The following is a 19,591-nucleotide window of genomic DNA, read 5'->3' as shown; positions in this document are numbered from 1 at the left end:
AATTCTTGACCCGCAAATTAGATACAGGTAGAAACTATGTACCCATGGATCCATGGAATTACAATTACAATATATGAGAGAATTGTTGAGGTGATATCAAATTGTGAATCCTATGTTAACATTTAACTTGATTAGGAAAGATGTTTTTGTTAAAAAAAAACAAAAAATATCTCCATATAATGCAGAACCACATTTTAAAGTGAAGGTTTTCCAGGATTCACATGCTTTATCTTTTTTTTTTTTTTTTAATACTGATGTGCATCATAATTAGGGACACTGTGGTCGTCAATAACATTAGCCCGAAATCAGAGACAAGAGACGATACAGAGCTTCACCCCATCATCACATGCTCATTGAGGAATTGCATGTTTTACTTTAACCATGCTTCTTGCATTTTCAGATGACAGTTTTTTACTGTACACAAGACTGGAATGAGAGACATGACATAGTCCTATCCACTAGAACGACATGTAACAATTACCTTGTGCTGTATTACTAAACCCTATAAAACTTTGTGAATCTGGGTTAAACTTTGCCACCCAACAACAGTCAGGGAATGGGAAGCTTTGATATTATATTTAGCCAAACATCTGATAGTACTTTGGCACAAACCGTAGTTGTGGTTTTATACCGTGCACTCTGTCTGCAGGCAAGCTACAACAGTTGGCAAATGTTACTGTAGCTATACATGTAGATGATAGAATGGGGCTGGGACTGATGTTTTCTGCCAGTCTCTGTTTTGGCATTGAAAATAGGTCTGGAGGCTGCGTTGTTGAACAAGTTCTTGGCATCAGTAATACTCCAAAGGGGGAAGGAAAGGCAAACCAAAGAACGACGGGAAGTTCTAAATTTCTAGTTTAATTACCACTGAAGGGCACGGTAATGGACATTTTTAAGTATTAAGTTTACGAATATTATGTATACATATCCTGTACATAAATGTGCAATGAAATTTTAATAGGCTAGTTCGAAATTGTCCAGTCGCCAGACTTCAAAGTTCCTGCAACATTTCTGACACCTTGTTTTTTGAACTGGATTTTAATGCATGCTAAACTATATTGCAATGAGCAAATAAAACAGCAAACCACAAAATACAGAAAAAAACGGTGCTGACAACTAATTATTTTCACAAGCAGGATACGCTACACCAGCTTAAGCATATTATCCTTGTTTGCTCAGTGAATTATATATATTTTTTTTTAAAATGCTGTGCTATCAGACGTACACATAAGGCAGCAAATACTGTATTTACAGTACATGTATGCAGGTGTTAAAAGTGAAAATAAGTATGTCATAAATGTGACACAAAACAGAGAAGTGTTAACAACCCTGCCTTAAAAAACAATCAAGTTGATAAAGTAAGGCTTCAAAATCAATCTATTCTCTCGCTCCGGAATGCTGCGGGCGTGTCAGCTGAATATGATAGATATAAAAAAAATCTGCGATAGCTAATCAAGGCCGATATCGGGGGCTAAAATCCTGTAGTCCGATCTAGGCATTAATAAATAATACTGCATTTACTTCCGTGTTGGCTATATAGAGTGACATATCAACAACAACTCTTCGACAGCGCACCTTGACGTCGACCAATAGGATCGCGTATTGTGACCGGCGCATCGCCTCCCGTGCTTGCCATTGTCAACATACTTGCACGGTTGTAAACATTTATTCATGCGTACAAACCAATGTTTACCGAAGCTTTAGAGCACGATTCGACAGAATGCTGGCATGTTTAAATACAACCGTTAGTGCTAGCACTAGCTTGCTAGGCTATAACATTTTGTTGCCTGCTCATGAGCCGTATCGTATTAAAAGTACGTGAACATACCTCAAGCAATCCTTAAATGAACATCCTCTCCCAAGTGCCAGTGACGACGACCATTTTGTCCCCACACACACACTGAATTGGCGCGGTGCATTTTTGTTGTCATCGCCATGGTAACAAGTGTATCCGGTCGCGTTGACCGGTGAGACGTTTTCTGGTTCCACCTCTCCAAAAGTGTTTGATTTGACAAGATAAAGTCCAGTGATCGTAAAAGACAGGATGCGGTGGTATCGGAATACATGTCGAGCAGTATTGCCACCGTCTGCCCTAATACGGCAAGACTTGATGGCAGTAGTCTGACACAGTGCAATCGTGAAAGACCAAATTTGTCTTGTAGTCTGATCCAGGCATAACGCTAAAACAATCTAAAACAATTGAATGTGAGCAATATTTGACAGCAACTAGTTACTACTTACCATAAATAATTAATTAGCCTCACATTTAAAAAGAAAAGTCACTTTATTTTCATTTCTAAATGACTATATAGTCTTTCTGGGTTTCTTTGGAAAGAGTGCATCTGTATGCAACGTTCGGGATGAGTGAAAGAGCCTACAGCCACACAACAACCCATTTGGACAAAGATCCACTTGCAAAATGGCAAAAACTGGACAAAGCCCCAGTTAACCGCACGCCTATGGGAGGAAATGGAGAGGCTGGTATCAACACGGTGGCCGTAAACCATGTGATGCCAGTCTAACTAATGACAGAGCAATGCAGTGAGTTCAGAGTGACCAGACTTTGTACGACTTTGGTAAGGGGTCATCAGTGCGTCTTCCAGTGGACAAAATTAGCAACAAGTTACAACTGTTCCTTTCATTGAAGAAAAAAATTAATCCATTTAAAAAAATAAAATAAATCAGTGAATGTGTTCTCTATCCCCACGGGCCGGATTGGATTCCCTGATGGGCCTGTTCTGGCCACCATGCCGTACATTTGACACCTCTGGTGAAATCTATTTACATGCCACGTGGTTGTGAACTAAATCATCCTCTCTGTTTGATCTTTGCATGTTCTCTCCTCTGCTTCTGTGGGATTTCTCCAGCTTCCTCCGACATTACGAAAACATGCATTTCAGGTTAATCAAAGACTCTAAATTGCCTTATAGGTGTGAATGTGACTGAATCGTTGTCTATGTGCAACCAGTGTGTACCCTGCCTCTTGCAGTCACCACAGACTCACCCGTTACCCTTCATAGAATAAGCCAGGGCTCGAGACTATTTTTTTTCACTGGTTGCACTAATACGGTGAACTTTTTTTCTTGGGTACACAAGCACAAAACTGGGGTGCACCCAATTTTTTTACCACATTGCATTCAACACCACAGTTTTACAGGTTAACTCTTTAAAAGACAGAAAAAAAAAATAATAATATATATATATATATATAGCTGCCTGTCTTTTTCGGCAATATTGAATGATAGATGATCACGGTAATTAACAATCTGGTCAACATACTGTACATTTCTTTATTTGAAGCACAATTCCACAAGATGGGTAAATTACTGCAGTGTTGGTGCTTAAAGTGGTTTGTGTCAGAGCGTTGGTTAGGACTTTCTTACTGGGCATTAACGTCACATTATTCTCAAATAAGTTATCAGTCGTTCTTTTCATCTTATCATCCGCAGCTAATTCCATACCATTCTCACCTAGGCCTAAAACAATTTTTTGGGGATATTTTCCAAAAAACTATCATAAAAACAAAAACTATATTATCGTTGTTGTTTTTTATGCTGCTGATATGATATTAGAGCAAAATGATTCAAGTACATCCCTTTTAAGCGCAATAACATTTAATTCTTATTGAACATTGGCATTAGAATGTGGAATAAATATCATGCACTAAATGAATTACTAATGTAAAAAGAACATGCATTGTGTGGTTTTTATTTATTTACATACATTTATTGCAGTCTCCAGCAACAGCTCCAGCAGAAACACTGGCACCTTCATTAATTTAAGGTTCAATTGCCTGTCTTTTTTTGTGACATTGCACTGATGAGTGGACAGTCTTCATATGCCTGTGTAGGTTATTTGTGGAGCCAGAGGAGATATTTTTCTTGCACACTCTCTACACTCTGCCTTTGAATTGTCAATGAAATTGAAATATATCCATACTTTGCTTCTTTTTCTGCTCTCACAAATTTTCTTAACGAGAGTATTCCTTACATACGTTTGTGAGTCTATCCTAGTACTCTTAATTCTCTTATTTCCCTCCCTCCTCTGAACTCTTCATGTGCGCGTTGTGTGTAACTGCCACCCCTCCTCTACCCAGCGCAATGACCAATCACATGCATGCACTGTGCACCTGCAGTGTTGCTTGTGGCGTCACTGTCCACTCCACAGTGCGGGGGAGAAAAGGGGAAATTGTGCCAGTCATTTAATTCAAAGACTCATTAAGAGCCGTTTTGTGCACAACCAACATATCACTGGAGACTTGTTCCCGATGGAAAATCCAGAGTCCGGCCAGTCTGAGAAAGAGACGAGACCAAGACTCTTGGGAGTCGAGTCCGAGACAATACCTTCAAAATGTGGTCTCAAGACTGTTGGATTCTTCTATTTGTACTCATGAAGCTATGTTCCTTTCTTTAACAATTAAGTTCCATTTCCAAAACATCCAAGGCCAGAGAGAGGGGTGCCCACATCTTAGGATGACTCCCTTTTTTTTCTTTATGGCACCTAAGGTAAATTACTGAAGAACTTACTGGTACTTCCTAACTATAAACTACCGTTTCATTTGGAAATCTCTAACAAAACTTATACTGCCGCTGCAGTATTGTACCAACTACACACGAGTGTTTTCTTAGAACCAATAGTAGCACGTGCATCTGACTGCGAGAGGTATGCAGCAGCTGCGGCTCTTATACTGAAGAATGATGGTTTTAGGGTGACTCCCCTTTTCTGATAACACCCAAGGCCAGAGGTACCTTCTGCTAAACATATATCAAAACCTTCTGCTGAACAGTCATAACGAAACCTTCTGACGTCTATAAAAGGAGTTAGCTCAAATAAACAAGGTGTGTCATTCACTGAACCTCCACTCTGGTGGGCAGTTGATTGAATGCACCCTGAGACTCAGCACGTTGGTGTCTTGTTTTTTCCTCTCTCTTTGGACAAAGAAAACGAACACGCAAGGACGATTGAAGGTTCCATAATCTATTGAACATTGACATTATATTACGTCCTTAACAGATGGTGACCCTGCGTCGTGATTTGTCTGATAGGAGAGGTTAATTTTGGTCATCAACTACTTGGCCTGGACTCACAAACAGAGCGCTCACAAACTAAGGTAAGCAGAGACCTTTTTAACTAAATTCTGCACATTGACAGTTACCAAATTATTTGTGAGTCCGAGACAAGTAATTTTTTCTAAATCATAAGTTTTGTGTGACTCGAGAGATAGAGAAATCCTACAACAAAGGTTGTGGAAGGTTAGCCTCCAATCACGACAGATTGGAGAAGGTTATCCTCCAGTGACGACTGGGGAAGGTTACCCTCTGACGACGGTCAGGGAAGATTTACCAGTATTAAAAGGTAAATAGAAGTGAAGGATCCCTCTGGTTAGAGACCAGGGAAGGTCTTGCAGGACAAGACAAATACAGTGTTATTTACGTGTAGAAAATTCTTTCAGGCATTTTTAGTACACGCCGAAAGAACTGTTAGGAGAATTCCGAAGTGAATTAAAAAGATGTATTAAGTGTGGGGAAACCCCCAGGAGAAAGGCGCCACTTGTGGTAGAAGCTTCCTTTCTCACACTTGAAATATCTGTCACTGAGACATTCACTTTTCTACGAATTCTCCCCATATTTATATGATGACTATCAGACACTCATGGTATTTTACCAACTGATACAATAGTGGTGGGAGGAGAGGGTGTTGCGGCAGTGGTTGACCTGACATCGGATTTATTGCTTTGGTTCAAAATGCCATTTTCTGCACCTCACATTTCATTGGCACTTAAACAGGAAGGATTAAGAAATCTGCCGGCTAAACTCAATTGGACACAAATTAAACAAGAATTAAGTCAAGACATTACTTTGGTACTTCCTAATTATAAACTACCGTTTCATTTGGACATCTCTAACAAAACGTATACTGACGCTGCAGTATTGTACCAACTAGTACGGGGTGAAAGAAAGGTACTACTACACACGAGTGTTTTGTTAGAACCAATAGTAGCACGTGCATCTGACTGCGAGAGGTATGCAGCAGCTGCGGCTCTTATAGAAAAATGCGCACATGTGGTGCTTATGCAGCCGCTCTGCTACACACCACACACTCCATAGCCGCTTTCATCAACTCACGACTATTTACCTTTTAAACAAGCGAAAAATGAAAATATTATCATTGTTACAACAACTGCATATTCAGTTTACACCTGTCAATACTAACATGGCCGATGGTGTAACTGAAGGAATGCATTGGTGTGAGGAGAAGGCTAGAAAAGACAAAGCATGTCGTTTAGATTTATTGTCAGAACCGTTGAAGGGAGGGAGAAAGTTGTTTACGGATGGTTGTTGTTATAGGAAAAACAATGGGGAACTAGTGGCTGGATGGGTTGAAATTGAACTAGTAGTGAACGAAAGGAGTCGTTGAACGTATGAATGCAACTTTAAAACAAAAATTGGCTAAATGCTGTGCACAGTCAAATATGTCATGGTTGAGAGCTCTCCCAATTGTGCTCATGTCCATCAGAGCATCTGTAAATAGTACACACAAACTCAGCCCTTTCAAAATATACCATAGTTTTTCTTTTTCTTTTCCTGGTCCAGGTTCTGGCTCATCTTTTGAGTCACTTTCTTTCTTGTCGCGACTGTCTTACTTTGATCAATTAAGAGGTGTTCTGTCCAGCTTTACAGGCATCCAATCGGACGGCGATAAACCACCTGCATCTGTTTGGCCTCGAGTGATAAAGAAGAAGTGGTCTGAACCGAGGTGGACGGGACCGTTCACCGTGACTGCGAGGACTTCACACGCCTACCAACTTGAAGGAAAAGGGACTACCTGGTTCCTCAGGTCACAATGTCGTGTTGCCAAACCACTTTGATTGTTTCATTAGTGTTGCATTTTTTTTGCCTCAAGTTGTATTCGGCAAAAAGGGGGAATTTAGTAGACCAACAATTCGTAGCGTAGGAGAAAGGGTAAACATTTTAGCTTTAGCCACAGGATACACACAACAAAACCTGTGGATAGCCTACTTACAAGAAACGGCCTGACTTGGCAATTTTGGGGATTGTATAATGTGTGCAGCCGCACGACCAATTATGGATATTGATTCACTAAATTGCATGATTGAAATATACAAAATAAACCATAACGTTAGCTCTCGATGCGCGAAGTATGAGAATATGTGGCCAAAATTACCTAAAAGTACAGTACCACTCATGGCCCATTATGCAGAAGGAAATTACACTTGTTTAAATGACAGAATTAACCAGAACAAAACTAAGTATGTGGGGGTATTTCCATTTTGTCATAATATAATAGATATCACTACATGGGGAAATATTACGATATTGAGCAAAAGGTCTTTAGGTGATTTGGCATATATGTGTGAAATTAATGTAGTAAGAGCTGTATTACCTGACAAATGGAAAGGGCCATGTATAATGATTTCCTATGTGGCGTCAACCACTGTAATTTTCGCCAAGGATCAAATAACGAGACCAAAAACAGAAACTATTGTGAGGTCAAAGAGATCAATCAGCGATAATTGGTCAGAGGACAGAACCACATACATAGATGGCATTGGAGTGCCCAGAGGGAGTTCCAAATGAATACAAACTGATTGATCAAATTGCAGCAGGATTTGAAAATATGCCCATCATCTCTGCATTTTTCCCAGTAACTCCAAACAAGAATGTGGATAGGATCAACTTTGTGTATTACCATTTGCAAAGAGCAGTAAACTTAACCAGTGATGCCATTGAAGGCTTAGCTGAACAATTGGCCCCCACTTCCCTAATGGCAATTCAAAACCGCATGGGCTTTGACATGATCCTTGCCGAAAAGAATGGTGTTTGTGCAATGTTTGGTCCACAATGTTGTACTTTTATTCCCAACAACACAGCCCCGGATGGAAAAGTAACGAGAGCCCTACCATGGGTTACAAACTTTGGCTGCTGAAATGGCAGATTCAACAGGCGTTTCCAACCGCCTGGAAGATTGGGCTACGGTGTGGTTTGGAAAATGGAAACACCTTATGGTCACGGGAGTGGTGGAAAAGAATATGAACCAGCCGGAATCACAGATGTTGATGACCTCCGAAGGAGCTCCTACTCCTTAAGTTCTGCTCACACAAGACGACGTCGTGTCCAGATGGATGAATTATTGATTAAGAATATACAGTGTCTATTCTCTTAGCATGTTACGGGACTTGTCTTTTTCCCTCCTCAAATCACTATATGGGGAGGTTTTTGGCCTGTCTCAAGAGTAGTACTGCCTTATGAAGAATGCTTAGCTCATGACTAAGTAGTTTATATATCCTCTTATAGCCTTCCACATAGAGTAGCACTGCTTAGGGTATGTTACATAGTTCCACTATGTAAACAGGGGAATTGTTGGATTATTCTATTTGTACTAATGAAGCTATGTTCTTTTCTTTCACAATTAAGTTCCATTTCCAAAACATCCAAGGCCAGAGAGAGGGGTGCCCACATCTTAGGATGACTCCCTTTTTTTTCTTTATAGCACCCAAGGTAGATTACTGAAGAATGATGGTTTTAGGGTGACTCCCCTTTTCTGATAACACCCAAGGCCAGAGGTACCTTCTGCTAAACATATATCAAAACCTTCTGCTGAACAGTCATAACGAAACCTTCTGACGTGTATAAAAGGACTTAGCTCAAATAAACAAGGTGTGTCATTCACTGAACCTCCACTCTGGTGGGCAATTGATTGAATGCACCCTGAGACTCAGCACGTTGGTGTCTTGTTTTTTCCTCTCTCTTTGGACAAAGAAAACGAACACGTAAGGACGATTGAAGGTTCCATAATCTATTGAACATTGACATAATATTACGTCCTTAACAAGACCAAGACTGGTCTCGAATATTACAACACTACAAAGAGGAGCTGGACACAGAGCTGTTTAGGCTAATAATGAATGGTCTCATTACAGGCTGTAGCAGGGCAAGGTCAAAGGCTTTTGACAGCACATGTGAACATGTTTCGATTTGATTTAGACCACACTGGAGTTTGTTTACTGTTTAATTGTGTTTACTTCACATGTCCACCATAACCCCACAAAAGAGGGGAAATGAGCTAGAGTTTTCAAATAAAATTCAATCAAGGGTACTTATGTCAAAGCACCCCGAGTGACAAAAAATAGATATAATTCAATCCTAGATTGATTTAGCATATAGGCATGTAAAGCGAACAACAACAGCATGCAAGAGTTGACAGGAAAAGATTGAATGGTGTCTACCTGCATTAAGTTCAAGCAACCGGCTCCTCTTCTGCTGTCTCTCCTGCTTTTCACGCTCAGCCTTTTCCTTTGCTGCCTGTGCTCTCCTTTGTTTCTCCTCAGACTCCTTACGCTTCATGTTGTCTTTGAGTGCTTGCTGTAAAATAAGAAACAAAACATCTAAATACAGTGTGATTAGAAATTTGGTGCAGTACTCAGATGGCAGCGGATGGATTCTAGTGGTGGGTGTGAGTTGATATGGGTTGAGTTGCTTGAGTTCATTTTTGTTTTTTACTCTCCAAATACCACACCTAAGCCTCAACTTTGAGCTTGTCATGATTTTTGTCCTACTCCATTCCCATTTAACTGGTCCATTCCATGGATTTTGTAGTTATTATGTGAAAGGTTAAGCGTTCATATAAGCAGTGAGAGTGTGCACTCAACAGTCATTACTGTTGTTGTTTTTTTTTGTTGCCTCACTGACTGGAATAGTCCTTACGTGTGGTTCAGTTGTTGTTCTTAAGAAAATATATAAATACTGTATGTGTGAATGATAGGGGACAGTCTGAACCAATTGACCATGTTTTTTTTCTTCAATGTTTTAATTTGTCTGACAGTATTTTATAATACTGTATAGTCGTGTACACAAACAGTCAAGGAATAAGAGGCAGTTTACCATTTGAAATAGTTGTTTAAACAACAATAAAAAAATTATCGGAAATTATATCATTCAGTACACTACAAAATGCTGTTTTTGATGACAAGCAAAATAAAGGAAATATTTGAGAGAGAAAAAAGGTTACTCTTTATGCACAAAATAAGCACCAAAACTATCACGAACTGTGGCCCAAAATTCTGTACTGTGGGTTAACTGTACTATCCCGCACTTAGTGAGTACCTCACAGCCTCTTAAGTTACACAGGTTTTTTGCAAACTATTTGCTAGCTTGAGTTGAAAATAAAATGGGCAAAAACAAGCCACTTGAAATAAAGCACGAAGTACGTAAAAATCGGCTTACAATTTTTATGAGCATTATTAAATTAATAAACTGTTATACAGGTGTAAAAATGAGTAAACCAATTCTAAAATTAAGATATAAAAACCTCAAACACAAATGAGCAGGGTCAAATGTGACTGTTAATTGGAGATAATTTTTTTAACAATGTTACTTTCGTGTGTAAATGTGTAGTGTTCCTTTGCTTAATGTCCCTAAAATGTTGTTCAAATTCCAAATCATGTAGCCACATGGGTATTTGCAGGGTTAAATGTAGTTGCTTCTCATCAAGCAAAAATAAATAATAGCCTTTGTTCATTTGTAGGTCCAAACATTATGCAAATGTAGTCCTGTGCAAACTGGTTGATGGCATCATCTAGCAAATTCTAGGACACCAAATAGCTACTTTCCTTACTTGGAAGCAGTTGGAAACACTGATCTAATATCCTATAAGGAGAGGCTAAGAACACATGGGGTGATATTAACAAAAAAACCTATTCATGGAAAATATATTTTAAACACAAAAGGGAAAGGCAAACTAAGTAAAAGAACAGTAACAAATATTATGGCATGACATCAACCAAGTAAAGATGTGTTCACTTGTGAAACAACCCTTTAATGGTTAAATCACAGATTTAAAACAGCGTATACATGGATTCTTAATCATTTATAACAGGTTAGACAAAATTCCCTGCCATCCTGCAAAGCAATGACAGATGTATTAAAATACTGTAAAAACCGATGAAAGAATCATAATAGTACATGGCATCTGCAGAGCAGATGGTCTCATCAATATTGCTATGCAGATTCACAGTGGGGGGGGATTGACCATTTGCTGCTGCTAATAGCAAAGGGAAAGCAATGTTTAGTCGATAATGGGTCAATACAACAAGTGGTACTGTTTAAGAGTGGCTCACACTTCACAAAGAGATTGCAGCAGGAGAGGAGCAGCTGAAGAGCAATACTTCAGAACCCCTTTGCTCAAACAAAATCTAATTAGACGACAATCAGTATACAAAGACCACGCTGTCTCTAAAATAAAATCTAAGTAGCAATAACGTACAACAAATGAATAATCACCCAAAAAAAACTAGCGTGGAACAAACTTCAGTACAAAGTTAATCTTAATTCGTATTTTGGCTCTGAAGGAAAAACAAAGGCAAAAAAATGTATTATACTGTAACATAAGAAACTACGTGATCATTATTCTATCATTACAAAAAATGTTAGGGGCCTTACCATATTCTACATACAACATTCTAATAGAGTGATGAGGAAGAGGGCGAGAGACAGAGAGGCTATTGCCCTCAGATCTCCATCACTCCAGGTCTGTTTTCCCCCGCCTCTTCTCATGGACGTCTACCATTAGACATGCTCAATTGGATTCCTGTCAGATGTGCGGCCTCGCCCTGGGTCTCCTTCCTACGGGTGACTGAGCATGCTGCATGTGTGTGTACTGGTTTGTGTATGCCTTTGTACGCACTTGTCATTTTGCTGTTTTTTTGTTGTTGTTGTTGAGGCAAAGCTGCTTATTTTTCTCCACACACAAACAGGGACACATTTTCAGAATATAGTTGCAATTCAAGGTTCAGTTCATTGCACGCCTTGGTCTTGAAACGGCACGTACCTATTAGCATGGACCTTGGCACAGCAGGGTAAATGCTGACACATATTTGACCAAGAGGTTACTGTGCTGAGATTTACTGCGTGCCGACATTTGTTGACCTAGCCTTGGCTTCCAGCAGGATGATGGCGGGAAGACACCTTTTCAACAAATTGCTAAAGGTGTTAGCTGCTTACGCCTTTGGCCTCTTAAAATGGAATAAATGATTACCTTGGGAGTCCTAACCATTTATTCAAAGTCCTGACAATACTTTGCTTTTTCACTTCTTATTTACTGGTATGTTTAATAGGACCATACAGAAAAGAATACCAATGATATGATATTGAAGTCTAAGGCATCAGAAATTAGCCCAAGGACAGCATTGTAAATACAGTACAAATGTAAAATACAGTATGCATTTACATACATAAACAATGGGAAATGTGGAATTTAAGCATTTGTTCTATGTTCATTCAACATTTTCATTACTAATTGTTTACATGCACAGTAAAAGCAGCGTTATCAAAAGCTCACAAAAACAATATGGTTTTTAATATGGCAAAAATTATTTTTTTTTTTTTACTTTTAATGTGAAAACATTTTCTACGTGAGAATTCAACAACTAAACACATTACAAAGAAAAAGTAAAATAATAAAGATTGGAGCTTGGAGGAGATTGCATTAATAAAGAGAGGTATTTCCAACAATTGCTTTCATAAAACAAAAAGGTGTATCCATAGAATATAACAGTGCCCTTATAGCTTTTCCAAATAACTTGTCCATATTTGCCATCTTTTAACAGGCCTTCCTTCAATTGTAGTCTGTGAGTCAGTTTTTCCACGGCCAGGACGAAAACCACACTGCTCCTCCTGAATCTGAGATTTAACTTCCCGACGGACAATCCTCTCCAGCATCCCTGAATAGACCTTACCAGGGAGGCTGAGGAGTGTGATCCCCCCTCTAGTTGGAACACACCCTCCGGTCCCCCTTCTTAAAAAGGGGGACCACTACCCCAGTCTGCCAATCCAGAGGCACTGTCCCCGATGTCCACGCGATGTTGCAGAGGCGTGTCAACCAGGCCAGCCCTACAACATTCAGAGCCTTGAGGAACTCCGGGCGAATCTCATCCACTCCCGGGGCCTTGCCACCGAGGAGCTTTTTAACCACCTCAGTGACCTCAACCCCAGAGATAGGAGAGCCCGCCTCAGATACCCCAGACTCTTCCCCATGGGAAGGCATGTCAGTGGAATTGAGGAGGTCTTTGGAGACCTTACACGACTCACTTACACAAGGGGGAGACCTGCTAACCATCAAGGAGGCTACTCCGGACTTTTCGCAAATCCGCTCAGTTTTTTCCCCGAGTTACTCACCGGAGCGGCGTCCACGGTTTTCGGCGCATGGAGACGGAAGCGGCGCCAAAGAGGGAAGTGTGGCGGCATTCAGGTGAAACTCCGCAAGAGAGGACACAGATTGGCGTTCCCGTCGATCCACCTCGCGAATGTACGCTCGCTACCCAACAAAATGGACGAGCTTCATCTTCTGTTAAAGACCAGTAAAGACTTCGGACGTTCCGCGGCCATGTGCTTCACGGAGACCTGGCTTTGCGACGCTGTACCCGATAGTGCCGTCATGCTTCCGGCTTCCACATTCATCGAGCGGACCGCGACATGGAATCATCGGGGAAAACAAAGGGCGGCGGGATATGCCTCTATAAACGAAAAATGGTGTACGGACGTCACGGAGCTCAGCACACACTGCAGCCCGCATTTGGAGTCGCTGTTTTTGAACTGTAAACCATTCTACTCGCCACGTGAGTTCGCATCATTCATACTGGCTGGAGTCTACATTCCGCCTCAAGCTAACACGAAAACCGCATTGCTAACGCTCGCCGAACAAGTCAACGAAATTGAAAAAAAACACCCGGACTCACCCCTCATTATTCTCGGGGACTTTAACAAAGCTAAACTCAACCACGAGCTCCCTAAATACAAGCAGCACATCGACTGTCCTACCTGGGAAAATAATACTTTAGACCACTGCTACACTACGGTAAAAAACGCATACCGTGCTATACCTCGTGCAGCCCTGGGCTCGTCTGATCACTGCTTAATTCACTTAATAGCGACGTACAGGCAAGAACGTAAATGCGCGAAGCCTACAGTGAAAACAGTGAAAAAGTGGACCAATGAAGCCAAGATGGAACTTCAAAGCTGTTTAGACTGCACAGACTGGAGTGTCTTTGAAAATTCAGCTGGCAGCCTGGATGAATATACGGACACTGTTACATCCTATATCAGTTTCTGTGAAGATGTGTGTGTACCAACAAAATCATTCCGCACATTCAACAACAACAAGCCGTGGTTCACTGCTAAACTTAAGCAGCTTCGACAAGCTAAGGAGGATGCATATCAGAGCGGGGAAGGGGCCCTGTATAATCGAGCTAGAAACCAGCTAACGAAAGAAATTAACATTGCAAAGAGGAACTATACAGCAAAGTTGGAAAAACAGTTTAGCGCAAACGACTCTAAATCAGTCTGGCATGCATTCCAATCGCTGACTAATTACAAGCGACGATCCCCCCAAGATGAGAACAATAGCACACTAGCCAACGACTTGAATACCTTCTACTGCAGATTTGAAAAGGACAGTTTCACACCCCACACCCACACGGCCGCACCCCCGACCACAATCACACCTCTGACTTCTGCGTTAACCATCCATGAACAGGATGTGAGACGCATCTTCAAACAACAAAAGATGAACAAAGCGGCAGGCCCGGACCATGTGTCCCCATCCTGCCTCAAAGTCTGTGCGGACCAGCTCGCTCCAGTCATCACTCAGATCTTCAGTAGATCTCTGGAACTGTGCGAAGTTCCATCCTGTTTCAAACGCTCCACCATCATTCCAGTCCCCAAGAAACCTGCAATCTCGGGTCTGAATGACTACAGGCCTGTCGCTTTGACATCTGTGGTTATGAAGTCCTTTGAACGTCTCGTGCTGGACCACCTCAAGAGTGTCATAGGTCCCCTGCTGGACCCCCTGCAGTTTGGCTACCAAGCGAACAGGTCTGCGGATGATGCAGTCAACATGGGACTGCACTTCATCCTCGAACACCTCGACAGTGCAGGGACCTATGCGAGGATCCTGTTCATGGACTTCAGCTCAGCATTCAACACCATCATCTCTGAACTCCTTTCATCCAAGCTTCTCCAGCTCAGCATCTCACCTGCCATCTGCCAGTGGATTTACAGATTTCTGACGGGCAGGACACAGCAGGTCAGGCTGGGGGAGGCCACCTCATCCACACGCAGAATCAGCACTGGGGCACCCCAAGGTTGTGTCCTCTCTCAGCTGCTCTTCTCTCTCTACACGAACGACTGCACCTCAGCGAACCCGACTGTCAAACTCCTGAAGTTTGCAGATGACACCACTGTCATCGGCCTCATCAAGGACGGTGACGAGTCCCAGACTTCTGCCAGACTTTCCCAGCAGACCCTCACAATACGTTTGGGCCTGCCACGTCGGACCGGCATCTTCCTCCACCATCGGAGCCAACTCACCACCAGGTATGCGGTCCACCAGGTACACGGTCCACCAGGTACGCAGTCCCTGTACGACCGGTGTCAGACTTTGGTACGCATTGCCGGCAGTCAGTCAGACTCATTTCCAGTGAGGGTTGGACTCCGCCAAGGCTGCCCTTTGTCACCAATTCTGTTCATAACTTTTATGGACAAAATTTCTAGGCGCAGCCAAGGCAGAGAGGGGGTCCGGTTTGGTGGGCTCAGTATTGCATCTCTGCTTTTTGCAGATGATGTGGTTCTGTTGGCTTCATCAGGCCGTGATCTCCAACTCTCACTGGAGCGGGTCGCAGCCGAGTGTGAAGCGGCTGGGATGGGAATCAGCACCTCTAAATCTGAGACCATGGTCCTTAGTCGGAAAAGGGTGGAGTGCCCTCTCCAGGTCGGGGATGAGATCCTTCCCCAAGTGGAGGAGTTGAAATATCTTGGGGTCTTGTTCACGAGTGAGGGAAAAATGGAATGGGAGATCGACAGGCGGATCTGTGCAGTGATGCGGACTTTGTATCGATCCGTTGTAGTAAAGAAGGAGCTAAGCCGAAAGGCGAAGCTCTCAATTTACCGGTCAATCTACGTTCCTAGCCTCACCTATGGTCATGAGCTGTGCGTTGCGACCGAAAGAACAAGATACAGGCGGCCGAAATGAGTTTCCTCTGCAGGGTGTCCGGGCTCTCCCTTAGAGATAAGCTGAGAAGCTCGGTCATCCGGGAGCGGCTCAGACTAGAGCCGCTGCTCCTCCGCATAGAGAAGAGCAAGATGAGGTGGCTCGAGCATCTGTTTAGGATGCCTCCTGGACGCCTCCCTGGTGAGGTGTTCCAGGGACGTCACACCGGGAGGAGACCCCGGGGATGACCCAGGATACGCTGGAGAGACTACGTCTCTCAGCTTGCCTGGGAAAGCTTTGGGATCCCCTCGGAAGAGCTAGATGAAGTGGCTGGGGAGAGGGAAGTCTGGGCTTCCCTGCTGAGGCTGCTGCCCCCGCGACCCGACCTCGGATAAGCGAAAGACAATGGATGGATGGAGTCAGTTTTTCCATTGTCCATATGTCCTTTATAATATTCAGCCACTGTTTCTGAGTTGGAACTCCAAGGTTGTACCAGATCCTGGTGAAGACTTTCCGAGAGGCTGTAAGAAGTACCTTGATCAAATAACAGTCCTCTTTCTGCACCACTGGTGCAATGAGTCCCAAGTTCAAAAAGACACGTCATTGGGATTTTATATCCAAGTACCTTAGGTAAAACTGAAAGTATATCTTCCCTAATTGGATCCAGTTTTACACAGCTCCAAAAAATTTAGGTGTAATAAAGAAACGCACTACCTCTTTCCAGTTGATACCCTCCATTGCTGTGAAGTGGTGGAAGTTGGTTATACACGTCATACCAGTCATCAGATGTGATTTCAACTTCTAATGAAGCTTCCTATTTTGATTTAAAGTATTTAATGTTGAATTGCCATTCATTTCCATAAGACTTTCATAAAATCTGGAGATTACATTTTACAGTTACTGTTAGGTTGATATACAGTGGGTACGGAAAGTTTTCAGACGACCTTAAACTTTTCACTCTTTTTTATATTGCAGCCATTTGCTAAAATCATTTAAGTTCATTTTTTCCACATTAATGTACACACAGCACCCCATAATGACAGAAAAAAAGCGGAATTGTTGAAATTTTTACAGATTTATTAAAAAAGCAAAACTGAAATATCACACAGCCATAAGTATTCAGACCCTTTGCTCAGTATTTAGTAGAAGCACCCTTTTGAGCTAATACACCCATGAGTCTTTTTGGGAATGATGTTTCACACCTGTATTTGGGGATCATCTGCCATTCTTCCTTGCAGATCCTCTCCAGTTCTGTCAGGTTGGATGTTGAACATTGGTGGGCAGCCATTTTCAGGTCTTTCCAGAGATGCTCAATTGGGTTTAAGTCAGGGCTCTGTCTGGGCCATTCAAAAACAGTCACTGAGTTGTTCTGAAGCCACTCTTTTGGTATTTTAGCTGTGTGCTTAGGGTCATTGTCTTTTTTGAAGGTGAACCTTCGGCCCAGTCTGAGGTTCTGAGCACTCTGGAGAAGGTTTTCGTCCAGGATATCCTTGTACTTTGCCGCATTGATCTTTTCTTCGATTGCAACCAGTCTCCCTGTCCGTGCAGCTGAAAAACACACCCACATTATGATGCTGCCACCACCATGCTTCACTGTTGGTACTGTATTGGACAGTTGATGAGCAGTGCTTGGTTTTCTCCACACATGCCACTTAGAATTAAGGCCAACCATTTCTATCTTGGTCTCATCAGACCAGAGAATCTTATTTCTCACCATCTTGGAGTCCTTCAGATGTTTTTCAGCAAGCTCCATGCGTCTTGCACTGAGGAGAGGCTTCCGTCGGGCCACTCTGCCATAAAGCCCCGACTGGTGGAGGGCTGTAGTGATGGTTGACTTTCTAGAACTTTCTCCCATCTCCAGACTGCATCTTTGGAGCTCAGCCAGAGAGATCTTTGGGGTCTTCTTTACCTCTCTCACCAAGGCTCTTCTCCCTCAATTGCTCAGTTTGGACGCACGGCCAGCTCTAGGAAGGGTTCTGATCGTCCCAAACGTCTTCCATTTCAGGATTATGGAGTCCATTGTGCTTTTAGGAACCTTAAGTGCAGCAGAATTTTTTTTGTAACCTTGGCCTTGCCACAATTCTGTCTGAGCTCTTCAGGCAGTTCCTTTGGCCTCATGATTCTCATTTGGTCTGACATGCACTGTGAGCTGTAAGGTGTTATAATGACAGGTGTGCTTTAATAATCAAGTCCAAGTATAATCAAACACAGCTGGACTCCAATGAAGGTGTAGAACCATTTTAAGGATGATCAGAAGAAATGGACAGCACCCGAGTTAAATATGAGTGTCACAGCAAAGGGTCTGAATACTTTTTTTCAACAATTAAATTTTTTTTCTGTCAATATGAGGTGCTGTGTGTACATTCATGAGAAAAAATATATATATTTTAACAAATGGCTGCAATATAACAAAGAGTGTAAAATTTAAGGGGTTCTGAAAACCTTCCGTACCCACTGTACACTCAGCATGACCTCTATTACTGGATGTATTGTTTGTGTACCTTTTCACTTCCTTATTATAGTAATCTCTGAATAGTCGATATCTCAACAGATCGCCGTTTTGTAGGCTGAATTTGTTTTTTAGGCGTTTGGAAGGCCAGCAATTCCTTATTTTCTATTACTGTACCTATTGCCTTGATACCTTTCATTGTCCACTGCTTGAAAGTGCCATCCCCTAAAACTGGCACAAACTGAGCGTCAAATTAACAGCAATGGGAATTCCATATTGCCCTAATATTGATTGAATCTGATACTCTTTACGATGTGTTTCAATTTCTTTTCATTTTCTGTATAATTATCATTCCACCAACAAAATAGATACCAAAAAGGGTTGCATAAAAATATTCTTTCAAGTTTGGGAGGGCCATTTATTCCTTGGTAGCTGATGTACAGGTCTTTTCTATACCCAAACAAACCGGGATATGGATGGATGGATGTTTATCCCAGACCGAAAATGTACCTTTCAGTTCTTTATGCTCCCACAAGCTAACCTTAAACAATACGGTAACCATTAAACATGAAATAAATAAATATGCAAACAAACAAATACAAACACATTTGGAACTCTGTATAAAAAAAAATAAAAAATTAAGTGACTTAATTAATCTGACGGACATTCTTCAGTGAGTTGAGGGAGACAACCCTCTCTTAGTGAAAGGACCCCCTCAAAAATGGCAGCTACAGTTTGTTCCCCACTTACTGAGAAAATACAAATTGGCTGGCAGGAATGTTTTCTTAGTCTCCTCGTCCGGTGGTGTGATAGTACTTTCAGGGGACCAAATATGTTCTCATGTCGGCTTCATATTGCTAGTCTCAACATCACCGCAACAAATGTCACAGGCGATCTCGTACCTCCACATATGATCCAGAGCTCGATCCTGCTTGTTAACACTGTGTATTTTGCTGGTGCTGAAACCCTGGAGCTCGTCTGTCAGGCGGCTTTCTCTGGTACCTCCTGTGCTGCTCCCCATGCATTATTGTACACCTGCACCCTGTTGGCCTAGTGGATTTTCATCTTACTGTAGGGTGTCTGGAATGTGATGCAGTTCTGTTCAAGGGCTATTTTGATGTTGGTGTAAGCTTCATGTTG

At 42.0% G+C, this 19,591-nt stretch overlaps 1 protein-coding gene and 1 long non-coding RNA gene across 8 annotated transcripts in view; one reads left to right on the top strand and one right to left on the bottom strand.

Annotated features, from left to right (window-relative positions):
• LOC133472273 (protein diaphanous homolog 3-like) overlaps positions 1-19,591 on the bottom strand; it is a 247,402-nt gene that overhangs the window by 91,490 nt on the left and 136,321 nt on the right. For all 7 annotated transcript variants that reach the window (XM_061762856.1, XM_061762881.1, XM_061762891.1 and 4 more), the window contains one exon: positions 9,248-9,383. In XM_061762856.1, the coding sequence (XP_061618840.1) occupies positions 9,248-9,383 (136 nt within the window). The remainder of the gene's footprint in view (positions 1-9,247; positions 9,384-19,591) is intronic.
• LOC133472300 (uncharacterized) lies at positions 4,694-8,739 on the top strand. The gene is made up of 2 exons (XR_009786670.1): positions 4,694-5,355; positions 6,673-8,739. It is a non-coding gene; the product is annotated as an uncharacterized LOC133472300 (long non-coding RNA).

The sequence above is a fragment of the Phyllopteryx taeniolatus genome, chromosome 2 (genome assembly GCF_024500385.1).
Source record: "Phyllopteryx taeniolatus isolate TA_2022b chromosome 2, UOR_Ptae_1.2, whole genome shotgun sequence".
Classification (NCBI taxonomy): Eukaryota; Metazoa; Chordata; class Actinopteri; order Syngnathiformes; family Syngnathidae; genus Phyllopteryx; species Phyllopteryx taeniolatus.
The sequence above is the reverse complement of the archived record's forward strand: the minus strand, read 5'-3'. Positions and strand labels throughout refer to the sequence as shown.